Source organism: Pimephales promelas, chromosome 1 (genome assembly GCF_988280905.1).
Source record: "Pimephales promelas chromosome 1, fPimPro1.hap1.1, whole genome shotgun sequence".
Taxonomy (NCBI): domain Eukaryota; kingdom Metazoa; phylum Chordata; class Actinopteri; order Cypriniformes; family Leuciscidae; genus Pimephales; species Pimephales promelas.
The window spans coordinates 47,930,861-47,950,348 of record NC_142769.1 but is presented as its reverse complement, the minus strand read 5'-3'; the positions used below and the strand labels follow the sequence as shown (position 1 = coordinate 47,950,348).

Genomic DNA, 19,488 nt, shown 5'->3' with positions numbered 1-19,488 from the left:
GGCAATTACTACAAATTAAAAGTATAGATTCGTTTTCTACAGATCTGATTGAAAATATATATTCAACAGTATAATAAAATTTAAGTATAAATGAATGGTAGATGAAAGAAAAAATATACAGATATATAATTTAAAATCTCTTGCCCCTCTATTAACAGATCTGTGACTGCTTCACTCATTATGACAGCTGAAAGCCTTCTCAAATAAGCCCAAATATTTAATAAACAAAACTACAAGTTGAAGAGATGCATAGAACTTGTTTAACCCTTGTGCTGCATTAGATTTTTAACACCGTTGAGTGCATTAAGGACCAAAAATGGCCACATATTAAACATTGCCTAAAATATTATATATTATTATTATTTTCCACTTTTACCAAGTTAAATCTTTTAACCAGCATCAGTCCTCATCATAACTACCAAAAATGTATTCAATTTCAGGATTTTAACCCTATTAATTACCAGTTTTGTTTGCGAAACCATCGATTTGTATAAGAGGAAAAAACACAAAAATGCAATTATTTTCAATAAACTAAATGCAAAGAGAAAACTTTAGATTTGGATTATCACAGTCCCACTTTGCAAAAAATCCCACTTAGCGCGTTAGAGACCAAAAATGGCCACCTATTAAACATTGCCTATTGCCTAAAATAAGGTGCATTTCCACCCATAGGGAATAAATATGTAGTGACGTCATCTGGTGGAATACACTATATAATGCAAATATAATGCTTTTGCTTCAAAATGAAAGGATGTTTGTGCAAAAATCATGTTTCATGTATTACTGACAGCCTCAGATTTAAACAACGTTTTAATGGGTTTCAATGGGCCATTTTTGGTCTTTATGGTGCTGAGTGTTACTATTTGATCTACACAGTGTGTGTTATACATATTTTGCAAAATGGGATCACATTTTTTACATGTATCCAAAAAGTCACAATTTTGCCAAATTTCATACCATTTGCATTAAAACAGCCAAAATGGTCAAAGAAATTAAACTTGCAAAAGACCAAAAATGTCCCTAATGCAGCATAAGGGTTAAATTCTGTAGAAACCCGAGGTATAATTCTGTGGGCGCAGATTCTGTGCTCTCCTACTTAAATACAACCTATTCTAAGCTCTTTCATATCTGTAAAACAAGTGAAATGTACCGCGTCAGCACATAACACAAGAACGACAGATGAAAGACAGTGGATTTGCAGTGGATAAGTGGGTCAGTTTATTGTCAATACCTGTGGGTCAGCCATTTTGGCTCTTCAGCGGACTGTCACTGTCAGTAGCAGAAGGTGAAGTATTTTGGCTCTACAGCTCGTCGTGAACCGCAGGGCTGTCAGTGTGGTCCAGAGCACCTATCATGAGCAATGCACCAGTGCTGTTGTCCCTGACTAGTATAATGAAGGAATGATCCGCATAGAATCTTTTTGGCTTCTCCACGTCCTCATCCTCATCCATACCGTCGATGCTGCCAGATTCAGGGGCCAGTTCAAGGGACGTCCAGTGCAGCACGGCTCCCAGGTGGAGCTTCCCCCGTCCCATGCTTGATGCAGAGGAGAAATCAGCTGACATCTCGTTCCACGCGCCTACCAAACCCAATGTGGCCAGCTGCTTCTGAGTGAGAGTAAAGAAGTGAAAAAGAGAGAAGTATGGGGGAAAAAAGTGCAAGAAAAAGAGAGAATTTAATTTAAGTTTATTCTAAACAAGCGGCAACCTTCCAGTCTCTGCAATTCACCGACTGGCTCCAAAAGAGAGTCAATCCCATAGACCACCATGTTAAAATGCCCAACTTTACAGTAGAAAAACATATAGGTTTACAGCATTTGGTCTATATAGCTAATTTTTACCTTCATAACAACTTTTTTTAAACTTTTAATCAGTATAAATTATATCAAGCCTTAAAGTTCTGCATAATTAAGGGCGTAGCTACTTGATTGACAGATTGAAGCCGCTCTCACTACTAGCCATTTGTCTACCGTCTGTTAGCGTCACCTCAGCTAATCACCTCCGACTTTTTGCTCATTTTCATTTATCCGGGAGTTGCCAAGATGGCGACGGCTGGCTCCGCCCACTTTGGGTGGAAAAATTCTCTTCAAAAACCTATGGATGATGTCACAGACACTACTCCCATATTTTTTTTACAGTCTTTAATTGATCATATTGAAAAGGCAGGTGAACAATAGACCTAAAAGCCATGCTCCAAATGACCCAAGATGATGTGAATCAATTATGCGGACTATAAATAAAAGCACACATATGGGCCAATTGGACCTTGGAAAATTAAACATTCATGCCCCTTTATGACTCCCAATGGTGGAAATACAACAACACAGCGGTCCCTCTTCAGACAGGTAGAAAAGACAAATGAAAGCAAAACATAAAGAGTGTCACTGTAAATCAACAATGTTTCAAAAAATCTGGTTGTTTCCCCTCTTCATTGCCTCCCCTTTATTTTAAAGGCATGACAGATGCCCTTGTTGGCAGTGCGGGCGGTACAAAGCATGCGACAGGAGCTGAAGACGGTGGCCAAGAGAGAGCTGCTTATGAATAATTTAAAAAAGATCTCTCTGACCTCGGCCCGCTTTTGTTTTCCTTTCAGATATGAATTTGGCAGAAAGATGCTCGCTTGACAGGTAGTTTATATTCCCCCTGGATGAGATCCTGGATAAACGACAGTTACCCGCATTGGGAGAGAGAGAGAGAGATGGAGGAATGAGGAAGAGGAGATAATAAGTGAACTGCTGTGGGAAGATTGAGAGACACCCAACTTGTTTGTGAAAGCTGAGACCGATGGCAAGTGCTTTAACTAAATGATTAAGCACTCCCGCCTAAATGACTATTGTAATTAAAGCAGAGCGCATGCATACTCTATCTTGTTGCAAAAATGATGTGAGCTCAAGGCATAGGAATGGCTGGGTTGGTGTGCTAGTTAGGTTTGCACTACATTCAGAATTAAAGAATTGGTTTCAAATCAATGAACCAATTGTAATTGTGATTTAACTATCCTCACCTGACAGAAAGCAGAATTTAAAACGGAAGGACAGAACGGCGAGTCTAATAAAATCAACACATTTGTACGTTCTGGGAAAAGAAGTGTCCTTCTACCCTGGTCTGAAAAAGGTAATTAATTAAATATGATTAAATATAAATACTTCAGTAGATCTATTTATATGCCCATAAAACTAGTCAAACAAGGCTTTGACAACTTTGCTTTCCTAGTTAAAAGTGACAATTTCTTCGATTTGACTTCCCTTACTCAAGCTCGAATTGCAATCAGAGTGTGCTACTCAATTACTTTCCTCAAGCTCCATTTGCAAGATATGCATGCCAAGTTGGCCTCTTTTCCCTAGACATGATCGTGTCCATATTCTCCTCTTTCTTCAGTGCACATAAAAATGACTTTTTATTCTTCTATGCTAACTTGCGTCGTAGCCTGCGATTCAAAAGGTGTCATCATCATCATCATAGCCTACATACTAGGGATGTGCATGTCCATAGCTGAGGCCGATGCGATACGCATCTCGATGCATAGCCAACGATACGAGACGATACATATAAGCAGCAACCAATGCGATGCAATACGATTCAGTATTATGATGCGATGCGATCTGATTTCGATTCGATTCAACGCGATGCGATGCGATTCAATGTAATATGATGCAACTGAGAAAAATATAATTCATATATAATATATATATATATATATATATATATATATTCATATATAATATAATTTCAGTATGATAGACAGTTAACTTTTCTATAGTAAAGTTATTTCTATACTAAAGTTATTTCTATTAACTTTACTATAGACAGTTAACTTTTATTTCTTTTATTCAGACATATAGCAAATCAAAAAAGTATCGATAAAAGTGCCATCTGACTGTTAATACATGGTTCTTTCATCTTTTGTCACAAAACCAAACGATTAAATAAAAGCAGGTGCTGTTTTAACAAACCATTACAAAAAGAAAAGAAAACTTTCACAAACAGGTGCGAAATCGTGTCCATCGCACCGCGCTAAATACGTCTCGCGCTTTTACTATTCAAAACAGTAAAAGTATAGCGCATCTGCTAATAATTATATATGAATAAGTCTTTTTTTTTTTAGTCATTTGTATTTTGGCGATAAGTCATTTGTATTTTGGCGATACAAATGCCAAAATGTACCTTTTCAAAAGGTACGCTTTTGTACCTAAAGTGTGCATATTAGTACCTTAATGGTACATATTAGCACCTAAATGTCCATATTAGCACCTAAAATGTACATATTAAGACCTACATGTCCATACTAGCACCTAAAATGTACATATTAGCAAATAAGTGTCCATATTAACACCTACATTTCCATATTAGCACCTAAAATGCACATATAGGCACCTAAAATGTACATATTAGCACCTAAAATGGACAAAAGTTTACCTTTTGAAAAGGTACAATCCCAGTGACAGCTTTTGTATCTTTTTTTCTGAGAGTGAATGGACCAACTTGAAATATATGCTTTTTTACTGCTATTTGAGCATAAGAGGCTACATTTATTGGACAGTTTGCATCAAGGTTTTATGGCTTATTTGAAATATGTTCCTTAAATGTGAGTTTGGCACTAGTTTTTGAGATTTTGATGCTATTTCCCCATTCAAGCACTGTAGACAGGAGTTGCTTTTACACGCCTGAAATAGCTGCCCGGAGGCGTTCCAAATACGGCAACCGAACGAACTGACTTTTCTCCGAAAGTTCGCCACATCAATTCCAATTCAGCAATTAAAATGTATTCTCAATTCAATTCTGAATGGGCACACAGCCCTGGTGCTGGCACAGAGGTAGTTAAAGGGGAGGTGGAAAACGAGAGAATGATGGACGGAGAGGTTGATAATGAGGGAGAGAGGTGGGGGAGGCTGTCACCTCACTAACACGGTTCGACCCTCTGCGGTTCTCTCTCTCAACAGTCTCGGCACACACACCTCCACTAATGCACTTCTATTGTCCTCATCCATTATTCTCCTTCTCCTACCTCTTTCCTCCATCACTTCATCACTGCCTGATCCTGTCGACGGCTCAGCCACCTCTGTGGCATCCTCATTCCTCATCTGACCATCCGCCGCTTGTTTAATTCCACTCAAGTCTTTTTCCCGCTCTGATCCGCAAGTCCAGGCTTGTATCTAATCTAAGCATGTATTTATGTTCCAGAGAGTGACAGTCTCTTGAGGCTTTCTCACGGCTGTATGTCCTTGCCATGCAGGCTGACACTGCATCGGGCGCATTTACTTCCCTTTAATTAATTCTCTGTGTCTCCAAGGGTTTTCCCCCTTGCATCTCACGTAACTTTGATGATTTCCGGCACTATAGATTCCGGCACATCCGCTCCTGGGCCTTGACCTGAAGCAGCTTGTTGCCTCTTCCGTGACATGGCACCGCGTGTTACTACGACAGTGCTGTCTCCAGCAATTACGCTCACATGCAACATTAGCAGGCATCTCCCAGCCTGCATTGTGACAGCCTCTATAAATAGCATGTCTCTCTCACCGTCTCGCTCTTTCTCCTTGGGATGGCGGCACCTCTAGGGATATGCTGAGGTCACTTGATTTTTTTTAAAACAATCAGCGTTTAAATATTCAGCACGGGCCGGCGTTGTGCACGGGTTCATTCAAGAAACCCTCCCTGGGTCCGACGGTCGGATATTAACCATATTAACCGAGTCCGGATCTCCAAGATGACACACGGCTTAGCTTTGAGTCATTTGAAGCTAGTGAGGCTTGCCCTCACTCCAACGCAGCTCAAAGGATGCCCTAGAGGAGGGACAGGTAAACCCTCCCTGAGTGCAGTGAGCCCCCAAATGAATTAATGACACGTTTACGGAGAGGAGACGTGCCCAGCAGGCAGTGGGATTGAGTGATGGCTCTGCAGACGAGTACAGTAGTTTCTGCCTTGGAAACAGATGAAAGGAGGCTAATAAATAACATGTAGTAATGTGGCACACAGACTCCCAACTAATGCAGTAAATGTGATGGTCAGATGGGAGAGAGAGAGAGAGATGGAGCGAGGAGAAGGGCTGTGTAAACATGGTTCAGCTCTAATGCTGCTCATTGGGTGGAAATGGAGCGTCTCTGTTTTCTTCTCTTTCGGTCTGTTGCAGCCCGTCTTTTCTCTCCATCGCTTTTTCTTTTTTGCAAACTGCAGCATTATGCCGTAGTAGCATAACTCAAGCACCTACTGTACATCAATAAACACAACTATAAAAACCTACAGCTCATGAATACCGCACGAGAAGAATCGTCGGCTGATGGTGTATGGCTTCTTCACCAGTGACACACTGAGCCTTCAGAAACTGTTTTATTCAGCCTCGCAGCATCAAGGCGGTCGGTTTCAGAATACATCTTGGGCATTATTCATCGGCAGAGTTCTTTATCACTAGTACCTTATGTCTAATTTACATTCTCCATCTCTCTCCTCATCACTTACTTCCCCTGCACGCTCAATACTCTTCTTTTTGTTTATCCTTTACATCACATAGACCCCTTTTCAGTTGGTAAACACGGTGACATTTTTATGTGGGCGGAGCTTAGTTGGAGGCAGAACGATCCCTCTGGCCGCTTCACTAACGCTAGTTAGCAAGTTTTATTAGCTTGTTTCTTTAACAATGACTGAATAAAAATTCCAGTTACAGCATATTCATTTTTCATCGATTCTTGCACCAAACAACACAATAAGATGACATTTAAAGCCACAATATGTATTTTTTCTGCTTTAAAAGTAGCAAAAATAACTGTATCTATGTTATATATTTCTATTAGATGTGTACTTACAATTATCCCGACAGTTTCCACCAACTTTCAAATACGGAGAAATTTATCGTTTAATTCGAAGACACGGGACGTTTCTTTATTTCCGTTTCGTCGCCCGTCTATGCCGTCATATAACCTTTGGCTCTTCTATTTTCTCTAACTTCCTTGCGGAACCCGGCGAAACCGTCAAACACAAAGGGGAACACTGGACTACCGTCAATAAAGCAAAGAAAATGACGAAGAAAAAAAAGCAGTACGTATTTTTATGTGTGTAAATCACGTGCCCGCTCACTCTTAACAGACACTGTCCCCGGTGCTGCTCGCGCATAAAGCGCTCCCCGTTCACAGTAGCCGGTTCGACTCATTCAAAACAGCCAACTGTTGCTGTTAGCGAGCCGCGCACATTGAATACTCGTATGAGTCAGGCTGCGAATGTACGTGCCCGCTTCAGCTCTCTCATGCTTACTAAATAAACGCCTCACCTCCGGCGCCGCGCACTCACTATATTCTCTTTAGCCTTTAGCACATAGTGGATGCATAACGCAAACCCAGTCAAACGTTTGACTGCAGAATCTTTATAGTATCTAAACAGTATGTGCTTTATAATCCGGTGCGCTCTATAAATGAAAAATGTTCTAAAATAGGTCATTCATTGAAGGAGCGTAATATAAATATTTATATTCGTCTACTGCGGTCTGTATTATAGTTATGGAGCACGATTACGCTTTGCCTGCACGTTCTGCTGCTACAGCCAGCTCAGTAAAGCTCAAACGTACGGGTGAAAAATATGACCCGAGAAGGGTTTGGGACAGGAGAAGCATGACACAGGTAAACATTGGGGTTGCATTTAAAGCTTCTCGACAAGCTAAATCTACAGAGAGATGCCGTATATCCGTATATTTTGTGAAACGATGATGTCATGCCATGAGCTGAGCTGGTTGTCATGGACAGCGACAACAAGTCCCGTGAGCCCACGCTCTTTCCCGACGTCATCAAAGTACGTCTTTTGTTATTATTTTAAATGAGTGACCCCTGGTGGCCAAAAATTTCATACTGTACGTTTAATAATAATAAAAGTAATTTAAGCTCCTTATTATGTAGCCGAATCTGTGCTGGTTTGTATTGGCCGCCTCCAGTTTTCACTTTGTTTTGCCTGCAGCTAGCGCCATGACGTACCTGTGACATCGGCGCAAAAGGGGTCTATTCTGCCATGAATCAGCTTCCAGGGAAAAAAATAAAATAAAAAAAAAATCACACAAAAAATGTGTGTGAAATACAAACCTGCTGGTTCAAAACCACCGTGTTAACACATGAAATGCATTTATTAAATTAATAGTGGTGGCCGTTATCGGCGTTAAGGTGCTGCGTTAACGTGAGACTCTTATCAGGCGATAAAACAAATACTGCCGTAAATCTATTCTCAAAGTTGGGAGCCAGGTCTACATACATAAATACATTCATGTTCCAAATTGGTAAAAAAAATAAAATAATTTGGAGCAACTGATTTTTAAAACATTTTCCGTTTAAATACTAAACACTTCAATATTTCCTGCGCTCAGGAGAACCACTGAGCCTCAGCTAAAATCAACAGTGCATTGCAAGCCAATTTCCAAATGAATGACTCTTGTGAGCAGGTTGTATAGTGAATCAAAAACCTTTATGGATCAGTGGAAGCAGTTGCAGAACCCCTCCCCTAGGGGGAGCCTCCCACTTTAGATAACAGAGGCATAATGCCGGGGTGAGTCTGCTAACAGAAATTGCTGTAATAAGAGAAAACACACAAATTCACAGGACTAAAATATTGACTTCTGTGGTATTCTGCAAACGGGATAGTTCACCCTACAAAAAAAATAAATAAATTCTGAATTACTGCACTCACCCTCATGTTGTTTCAAAAACAGAAAGCTTTCGTTCATCCTTAAAAGAGAAACGAAGATATTCAAATGAAGTCTGAGATGTTTATCTTGATATGAATAAAAGCCTAAAACAAATTTGAAAAAGCAATCATGTTTCTTCAGAAGACTTGGTAAACCACTCGATTCAAACAATGCTGGGTTGTTTTAACCCAAATTTGGGTCAAATATGGACAAACCCAAATGTTGGGTTAGAAATGTAATGTAAAATTTTATTAAGCTGTAAATTTTCTAATTACATTTTTAACCCAACATTTAGGTTTGTCCATATTTGACCCAAATTTGGGTTGAAACAACCCAGCATTTTTTAGAGTGTATAGATATCTTTATGAACTTTTTAAAGGTTTGGTTTAATAGACTTTTAATGGAGGTTTCATTCAAAAACGACGCGGTTACATGTGCTTTGGTTGGCAGAAAAGTATTGGCCCTTTGCCGCACAGTATTATAAAGTCATAATTTAACTCAAAGATTGGGTACTGTACAGTCAGTGTATCATCTGTGTACACAACCTTATAGATTAAGGGCAAATTATTGTATTTTCTTTGATACATTTTTACGTACATGTTGACCAAAGTTATATATCAGAGGTAAGATAATTTTGATTCAAAATATAGCCCATGGACAAATTACACCTCTATTTTACACTAGTTGTAACAAATTTACCAGTTATCCTTAGTTAACACAAGTAATATTTGTAATTATGACTTATAGGCATCTAAAAATTTGTACGCCTTCATTGACTCTCTGATAAACATAGACGGCGTGTCGATGAGATACAGGTACTGTAGATGTTGCCGAATGTCAAATGTGGCCATGTGTTCGGGCTTTTGCTCCAATTCTCACTCAGCCGATATGGATCAGGCCTAGAACATGAACCGTGGTTATATAAAAGCTTTACCTTATATCTCCTTTTAGCTTTTTCGTACAAAGAATTATCATTTTGCTGACAGAACACAGACTGCAGCGTATGTTTTGGTTCTTTCTGCCAACCAGTTCGCGCCCACGCCCATTTCGTGACGTCACATATGACGCTGGCGAACATCCCTATTGTTTAATATTATAATCATAATATTATACTTAATTTATGCCACTTTTGTGCCTCATTACGAAGACTTTTAAAATAAAACAATACATTTTTTGTTTGTGATTGACAACAGACTCACGATGATCGTATAAAAAGAACCGCGTCTCTTTATTATTTCCAAATAACCCTTCCAAAGAAGCACTAAAAGAACCATTAATGGAATTAACAGAACACATTTCATTTGCCGCCAAGAATTATTTATGACAAATAATAACAGAAATTCATTTGCAATTGGCAAGCGTGACAAAAAAAACAAAAAAAAAACTTTACAACAAGACGTCAAATTTTATACATAACAAAAAGGATATGTCAATATTTGTATGAGATTATGAATTAGCATTTTACACTGGACTCTAAAACACAACAGGCTTTTCCCGTCCTGGCACACACACCACATCCACTTCATGACCTCATCAATGAGTGTGTGCATGTTAGCTTGACTCCCTCTCGTCTCCCTGGCACACACACACAACTGTGCAATCCAATTACGGCCACACTGGCATCCACAGGCCTTGGCACGGTAAGCGTGTGCGCGAGTGTTTTCTGTCTATCCCTGCGTCAGACTCTTAAGGTCAGTGTGTCTGGCTGTGTGCGTTTGCCAGGCATCAGGCAGACGGTGACCCCTCGACCCCTCGTGCTCGTTATGGAGTCCAGACTCAATCTCTTGTTAGCCGCTATCGCCTGCCACTAACCGCTCCTGAGCTCTGGCCTCGCCACCAGAGCGGATATTTTTATCCGGCTCATCCGCTCTGCCCTTTCCCCGTCTCCAGCACTCCTCCCTCATAACCACTCACCTCTCCAGCTGCACGTCAGTCCAATTTGGGTCATCCTGCCCATGTATCCACGCAGCACGGCTACATTAGCGCATACGGATTGGAAATCAGGATAATAGCGGCTCCTCCTGAGGCCGAAGACGTCCACGCCGAAGCCTAGAGCGACGGCCATGTTGGAGGCTGAGGCTCTGAGGCGAGATGATGGATAAAAGTGGAAAACGCCATTTACGCCTCGAGACAGAGGCTGTGTTTGCTCACTTTCGACCCGATCGGAGAGGGAGAGGGAAGCAACACTCAGCGCCCCTCTTCTGTCACTGCCCATATAAAAGTAGAGGAATCAAGTGTCTCTGACCTACAGTGATATTTCCTCAGACACTACAAGAGAGAGAGAGAGAGAGTGGCAGAATAAAGAAAAAGCCAGACAAGAGCATGAAAGAACGGAAAGATAGAGAGCTGAATGACGCGGAGCAGCAGGAGAGCTTGTCAGAGAAGTAATACAGCTTTATTCATCTCATGACTTTTCGGCCTCTTTCCGCAATGCTGGGGCATCACTTAGAGTGTGTGAACAGCAAGTTTAAAAAAGGGAGTCATGTCCGGGCTGTCGGTGGGTTTCTTTTAAAGCAGGCTTCTGGGTCTCTCTTGGGCATCCTTACCGCTCATTTTAATGTCAAAATCTTGTTCTTCCGAGCAGGGCTGAGTGCACGGACATGGCATGTGGGCGCTTATATTTCTCACCCGGCATTACAAGAGTTTAACAAAACGCTGTTCCTCACTGCAGCGACTGGTCTCTTCTCTGTGCTCCCTGGGAAGAGTTGTGCCCCGTTTGACCTGTCTAGTTCAACAACTGTCAATTTTGTTGTACCTTTTTTCTACTCTCTCTCTCTCTGTCTCTTTTAACCTCTACTTTTCTAAATTCCTAGCTGGACTCCTCTTGACACATTTGTCTGCTGTCTACTATGAGGATAGAGCTAACCTTGGTTTAGACAGCATGTCATCTGCCTGCAACATTACCCTGGGACAGTGACCCTACAGCAGGGGTATTCAAAATGGACTCTGGGGACCACAAGGAAGAGCAAATGCGTTAGCAGAGAGAATTTTTCTTTTTCTTTTTTTCTTTTTTTTAATAAAATGTCATTTTGGGGCTGTCAAAGTTAACTTATGCACTTAAAGAGCCCCTATCATAGCATTTGAAATGTTCCTATTTTTGTTTTAGGAGTTCCCAAAAACAGTTTAACATGCATGCAAGGATAAAAAACACTTTATTTGTCTTATAATATGCATTTATTTTTAACTGATTTGCTCACCAACTCCCAAATGATTCGTACAACGACTCATTTTTCTGAAGCACTCCTTTGCGTGTCGCTAATCGGCGGTGATTGGTCAGATGACAGACCCAGTCAGTTATTGTTTGTTAGCATAACGCATAAACATATTGATGAAGGACTGCAGTACTACAAGACGCTCTATTCTTTATGACAACTCCAATAACAGCGACAAACATTTCACATATTTAAAAAAAATTGACATTGGAGACCTAGAAGCTGCGCTGAGCGTTACTTACACACACACAGATACACGCGCACACACATACTGCGTCGCGCCCCGACGGTGCAAAACCGTTCAAAACCCATAAAAGCAACAATTATTAATAATACTTACAGGTTGTGATTCGAAGGAGGAAGCTGATCCATATACACTGGGTAAGTACTGAGCCCTCCGCTTGCGAATCCACATTTGAATTCATATGTTTTTGAACGATTAATTAAAATGATGAGAACACAATCGGGCTATACTGTTGTGGTATCGTTGCAAATATGAACTCTAACCACCGATTCTTCACATGCTCGTCGCTGGTAAATGAAAACAAAGTGGCTGAACTATCTTTGTATTGTAGAACACAGCGTCTTCTCAACATGATGCGATGATGAAGTATTTGAATGTGTAGACTTCAAGTTTACACTTCCGTCTGCGCGCGCGGTAACTGGGCGCGGCCAATGTGTCTCTACGTCACGACGAACCAGCTAATGACTCGTTTCAAAAACAATTCATTTCATAGACTCTCACTTTTGAAAGACAATCACTTTATATACGGTGCACTTTCAGATATAAATCTTTGCAGGATGTTTTCATTCCCTTAGAGCTATATTCCACACCATATGAACAGTCATTTTCAAAAATCCGTGATAGGGGCTCTTTAAGATATTAATGAAATATGTTTAAATTAAAGGTATTGTTCACCCAAAAAGGGAAAAAAAATTAGTCATTAATTACCCTCATGTCGTTCCAAACCCATAAGACTTTCGTTCATCCTCAGAACACAAGTGAAGATCTTTTTGATGAAATCTGGGAGTTTTCTGTCCCTCCATTGACAGCTACAACTGACGCATTGATGCTTCAAAAAGTTCATAATGAGATCGTAAAACTAATCCATATGGATCAAGCCGTTTTGTCCAAATTTTCTGAAGAGACTCGATCGCTTTATATGATGAACAGATTGAATTTAGGCTTTTATTAACATATAAACATTCATCATCTCACACATCAGTCGTGGTAAATGGAAGCTCAAGCATGTTCGCTTGACTTGAGATAACCAATGAGGTTCATTCTCGTGTTACGCATCACATTTGAGCTTCAACAAGAACCAATGAGGTTCATTCTCGTGTTACGCATCACGTTTGAGCTTCAGCAAGAACCAATGAGGTTCATTCTCGTGTTACACATCACGTTTGAGCTTCAGCAAGAACCAATGAGGTTCATTCTCATGTTACGCATCACATTTGAGCTTCAGCAAGAACCAATGAGGTCTTGTGTTACGCATCACATTTGAGCTTCAACAAGAACCAATGAGGTTCATTCTCGTGTTACGCATCACATTTGAGGTTCAACAAGAACCAATGAGGTTCATTCTCGTGTTACGCATCACATTTGAGCTTCAGCAAGAACCAATGAGGTTCATTCTCGTGTTACGCATCACATTTGAGGTTCAACAAGAACCAATGAGGTTCATTCTCGTGTTACGCATCACATTTGAGCTTCAGCAAGAACTAATGAGGTTCATTCTCGTGTTACGCATCACATTTGAGCTTCAACAAGAACCAATGAGGTTCATTCTCGTGTTACGCATCACATTTGAGCTTCAGCAAGAACCAATGAGGTTCATTCTCGTGTTACGCATCACATTTGAGGTTCAACAAGAACCAATGAGGTTCATTCTCGTGTTACGCATCACATTTGAGCTTCAGCAAGAACTAATGAGGTTCATTCTCGTGTTACGCATCACATTTGAGCTTCAACAAGAACCAATGAGGTTCAATCTCGTGTTACACATCACGTTTGAGCTTCAGCAAGAACCAATGAGGTTCAATCTCGTGTTACACATCACATTTGAGCTTCAACAAGAACCAATGAGGTTCAATCTCGTGTTACGCATCACATTTGAGCTTCAACAAGAACCAATGAGGTTCATTCTCGTGTTACGCATCACATTTGAGGTTCAACAAGAACCAATGAGGTTCATTCTCGTGTTACGCATCACATTTGAGCTTCAGCAAGAACCAATGAGGTTCATTCACGTGTTACGCATCACATTTGAGGTTCAACAAGAACCAATGAGGTTCATTCTCGTGTTACGCATCACATTTGAGCTTCAGCAAGAACCAATGAGGTTAATTCTCGTGTTACGCATCACATTTGAGGTTCAACAAGAACCAATGAGGTTCATTCTCGTGTTACGAATCACATTTGAGCTTCAGCAAGAACCAATGAGGTTCATTCTCGTGTTACGAATCACATTTGAGGTTCAGCAAGAACCAATGAGGTTCATTCTCGTGTTACGCATCACATTTGAGGTTCAGCAAGAACCAATGAGGTTCATTCTCGTGTTACGCATCACATTTGAGGTTCAACAAGAACCAATGAGGTTCATTCTCGTGTTACGCATCACATTTGAGCTTCAGCAAGAACCAATGAGGTTCATTCTCGTGTTACGCATCACATTTGAGGTTCAACAAGAACCAATGAGGTTCATTCTCGTGTTACGCATCACATTTGAGCTTCAGCAAGAACCAATGAGGTTCATTCTCGTGTTACGCATCACATTTGAGGTTCAACAAGAACCAATGAGGTTCAATCTCGTGTTACACATCACGTTTGAGCTTCAGCAAGAACCAATGAGGTTCATTCTCGTGTTACGCATCACATTTGAGCTTCAACAAGTACCAATGAGGTTCAATCTCGTGTTACACATCCCATTTGAGCTTCAACAAGAACCAATGAGGTTCAATCTCGTGTTACGCATCACGTTTGAGCTTCAACAATAACCAATGAGGTTCATTTTTCGTGTTACGCATCACGTTTGAGCTTCAGCAAGAACCAATGAGGTTCATTCTCGTGTTACGCATCACGTTTGAGCTTCAACAATAACCAATGAGATTCATTCTCGTGTTACGCATCACATTTGAGCTTCAGCAAGAACCAATGAGGTTCATTCTCCTGTCAAGTATGTTCGAGTGAGCTTCTGTTTATGTTCGAGGACAGAAAAAAAGTGAAATAAATGAAGACTGCAGAAAGAGGTGCCGGTGAATATGAAAGAGGTAAAAAGAGAGAGAAGAAAGCGTGTGAGAGAAGAAAAGGGCCGAGACAGAAGATGAGCTGCAGGGGCACTGACCAGCTAGAAATGAGAGAGAATGAGAGGGCAGACACAAAGATTGAGGTGGTGCATGAAGTGATGAATAAAGAAAGGGAGACGAAGGATGAGTGGGAGGAACCAGTGGACTCCGAGCAAGAGATAGATGTGCTGAGGTCAGACGCTGAGAGAGGGAGGACGGAGAGGTAGCTGGAAAGAGAAAAAGGATAAGACGAACAGGAAAGAGGCGAGGGAGGAGAGAGGAGGAGAGCCAGCAGATGTCACAAAATCATTCATCAAGCTCCAAAACACTTCACCTCCACAATTCACAAGAAGAGAGCTATGAAGGCGTACTTGACATATCCACCCACCGCAAGACACCAAAGAATCCAATGTGCTTACCACACGAGCCAATCGTACCAGACACGGATTCATCTACTGAACTCAACAGCCCAAACAAGCCCGCCACAGTCACTGTCACTGTCACTCTCTGTCGTCCAAATCCAGATCTGTTCAGCAGTGCAGGCACAACCATCTGTGCTGTTCGAAAACTCTGTCACTTTCTGCTGTCTGAGTCCAGGCTGCGTCTTGTGGCCGAGCTGCTGGAGAGACTCTTGCTGAGCTTCTAACCCAGCATGGCATCTCTCTGAGGGGCTCTGGGCCACTACGCTATGGCTTTGCCCAGGCCTTGATGGAGCGTGAATTTTTGGGATGCCAAAAGAGTCTTTAGTCTGTATGAAAAAACACTTAAAGGGCTCACAGACACACAATTACAGGATGACTTTCGGTGGTGCTGGTGGGGGGTTCTGTTGGCATCTATAGTGCACAAAATGACCATCAACAATGTTTAACGTCACCCTGTAGTTAGTAATTGTGTCCCTTAAAGGGATAGTTCACTTTGAAATTAATTTTCGATATGTTTTATCTTACCTCAAGGGCATCCAAGATGTAGGTGTCTTTGTTTCTGCAGTATTTTCAATTTTGATATTTTTTAGGTCAATCCATTCTTGTCTGTCAGTCATATAATGGAGGTCTATGGTCACCACCTCAAAGAGCATGCACAGAGAAGTCCAAATTAAACATGATTTAATGACTCGTAAATGTAAGTACACATTGATGGCCTAAGACATGAAACGAGCGGTATGTGTGAGAAAACGAACAGTATTTATATCGTTTTTACCTCGTGTAACCACAGACACGTCCAAGTGATCTCTGATCTGAAGATCTGAAATCTCTGTGTAAACAATGAGTGACGGACATGCGCGAGAGATCACTTCTACATTTACGAGTCATTAAATCATGTTTAATTTGGACTTCTCTGTGCATGCTCTTTGAGGTGGTGACCATAGACCTCCATTATATGACTGACAGACAAGAACGGTTTGACCTAAAAATATCAAAATTGAAAATACTGCGGAAACAAAGACACCTACACCTTGGATGCCCTTGAGGTAAGATAGAACATACCAAAAATTAATTTCAAAGTTTAAAACTTTAAACTCATCTTTGATCACCAAAATTATGTAAAAGTTTTTTTCCAGTGAAATAAAATTCTTTTTCCTTAAAATTGTAAAAATGAACAAATCTTTTTTCGTGTCGTTTGGTTCATTCAACGAACGAAATGAATGAGTTTACTCGGGAAAAGATTTGTACATTTTGATAAACGAGTTCGAACAGGAGAGTCACGAACGTGCATCACAGAACAGAGCAAGGCGAGCATTTGAGCTTATAAAACTTAAACTTTGTTTTTTTTTTTTTTTAATTGAGCGATCGTTTCACTTGATAAGACCCTTATTCAACATCTGGAATCGTTTAAAGCCCTTTGAACAGTTTTTAGTTTGCACTGAAACTCTCTTTTGGACCTTGCACCGTTTGGTTACCATTGAAGTCCATTATATGGAGAAAAATCCTGGAATGTTTTCATCAAAAACCTTCATTTCTTTTCGACTGAGGAAAGAATGACGTGGATATCTTGGATGACACAGGGTGAGTAAATTATCAACTACTCCTTTAACAAAAATAGTTCCCAGTTACTGGTGCAAACTAGCCAAAAATTGGTTACTTATACCAATAGTTATAGGAACTATGAAAACATTCCTCCACCTAGCAAGTACCAGTAAGAAAGAAAGAAAGAAAGAAAGAAAGAAAGAAAGAAAATTCATGAATGTAGATATTTGAGAGGAAAGAAGAAACTAGATATTTTAATCAAAATACAAAATGTGTCATTTTAGACACTAAAGCCCCTTCAAAAATGAACACTGCCCGAACCCCTGTGTAATCTGCACCCTGATCCCAGGGCAACATGCTCAACCTGCTGGTGTTCAAAAAAGAAGGCAATGGAAGAGCTTACGTAAATGCACAACTGAGGAATGTTTTAAAGAATAAAAACCATAGCTCAGTGTCCTAAGACACATAAAACTGCATTCCAAACCATGACTGCAATTTCAGTTCAAACACAATTTCCATTAAAAGGAAAATAGCTTTCCCTCTGAATGAGAATAATCTATGACCTATGGTTGGTTCTCATTATGCTAATGTCATCTCTGGATATCTTCCATTAGCTTTCTAAATGAGTGTTATCTACATTGTGGGTTATAGAATATTTATCTATAACGTGATATTTTGGAATTGCATTTCACACACTCATAACGACCGCGCGGGAATTGATACGTACAATATTTAGACTATTACCTGTAGATTAATCGCGCTGCTCATCTTGGCTCTCGGGAGGGATAATGCCATACTTGTGAAGTTTAGTTTCCCCATCCACTTCTCCACCTGATCCAGGGTCAGCAGACGATCCAGCCGAGCCAAACTCTCCACATGGAAGGGCAAAAGCAGTACCATGCTGGCCTTCCCTTCCCACAGGCCCAGTTCCAACACCTGTACCATGTTCCCAATGTCCTCGTAGTGACGGTATACACCTGAGAAAACAGACATTTGGTGGTTTAGATATCTTAGATGTGTGTGTGCCAATGAAAAATAACTGTTGGGACTTACCGGATCTGTGCATCATGGGAACTTTAGAGTATTTGGTGCCCAGGAAGCTGCGCAAATCTTGGTGTTCTGCTTCAAGTTAAATTGTCACTTGAATTGTTTTGTATAGTTGGTTTAGTTCTGGCGCCCCCCTGTGGTAGTTGTCTAGAAATATAAGTGACCACATTTCATGCAGTCAGCTTCTCTTCAATCTTTCGAAGCCATCCTTTGTTTTGTGTTTGTAAAAGCATCATCTGTAAGTTAATTCTTCATTGCATAATGTTTGATGATATATATTTGCTTATATTTGCGATAAGTTTATTTGGAGCTTTGACTTAATGTTATTTTTGTGATAGCCTTTAGCTATTAGCCTAGCCTTCCTTTGACATAGCATATAATGTGTTGATTCCGTTCTACTTTCATGTGATAACATCACTATATGAATCAATATCTATCTTTGTTGCTATTTTCTTTGTTACCTGATAATTCCATAAGTGAATTGATGACACTGATTTAATTTGTCATGTCGTCAGATAAGAGTTTCAGTCATTGTATTATTGTTCTGATTATTGTTTATTTGCTATTATTTACAGTTTTACTCCTAATTCATAATGTACCTGGCATCTTATTAAACGGCAAAGACTAAGATGAATCCTGACTCATCTGTACTTTATGGATGGAGTTTGGCTGGCTGTTAAATTGCATCTGTACATGCAAGGAGAACAGTACAGTAAAAAGATGATAATCCTACAAGCAAATCAAGTTACATGGCAGAAGATTGCGGTCATATTTGTACCATGATCCATGAAGAGAAACCTACAGTCTCTGCTGAAGGAAACGCAGATAAAACCATGAGCACAGAAGACCGAGCTTCTGAGGCGGGCTCGAAGCGCTCGCATTCATCACGATCATCACGATCATCAAGATCATCAAGGATGTCAGCTAGCATGGCTGCAGCCACTGCTCGAGCCCAAGCAGAAGCGGCACGAACTCGCGTATTGTTTGTAAAGAAAGAAAATGCAATCAAACTGGATAAGATTAAATTAGAAATGAGCCATAAACTGGACACAGCCAAAATGGAAGCAGATTTGGAGGTGCTCCAACATGAAAAGGAACAAGCCGCTGCTTTGGCCCAGGCAGAAGTACTAGAAGCAGCGGTAGCAGCAATTGAGGACAGTGCTTCCAGTGGTAGCTTCTCTGTGTCTTCACATAGCAAAGTGGAGCGCACCAAAGACTATGTTGAAACACAAAGTGGGGTGGAACTACATGAGCCCAAAGAAACATACATGCAGAATTCAAATTACAGTGACAAGCTGTACCCTGAGTCCTCAGACCCCAACTGC

At 40.5% G+C, this 19,488-nt stretch overlaps 1 protein-coding gene across 3 annotated transcripts in view; it reads right to left on the bottom strand.

Annotated features, from left to right (window-relative positions):
- Window positions 1–1,194: 1,194 nt before the first annotated feature.
- Window positions 1,195–19,488, bottom strand: part of serpinh2 (serine (or cysteine) peptidase inhibitor, clade H, member 2) — a 36,358-nt gene continuing 18,064 nt past the window's right edge. For 2 of the 3 annotated variants that reach the window (XM_039658268.2, XM_039658269.2), the window contains exons 4-6: window positions 18,170–18,231; window positions 17,861–18,093; window positions 1,195–1,607 (exon numbers count right to left, since the gene is read on the bottom strand). In XM_039658268.2, coding sequence (XP_039514202.2) covers window positions 1,302–1,607; window positions 17,861–18,093; window positions 18,170–18,231 — 601 coding nt within the window. In that variant the 3' untranslated portion in view covers window positions 1,195–1,301. The remainder of the gene's footprint in view (window positions 1,608–17,860; window positions 18,094–18,169; window positions 18,232–19,488) is intronic. The other variant, XM_039658270.2, reaches the window with a different exon arrangement.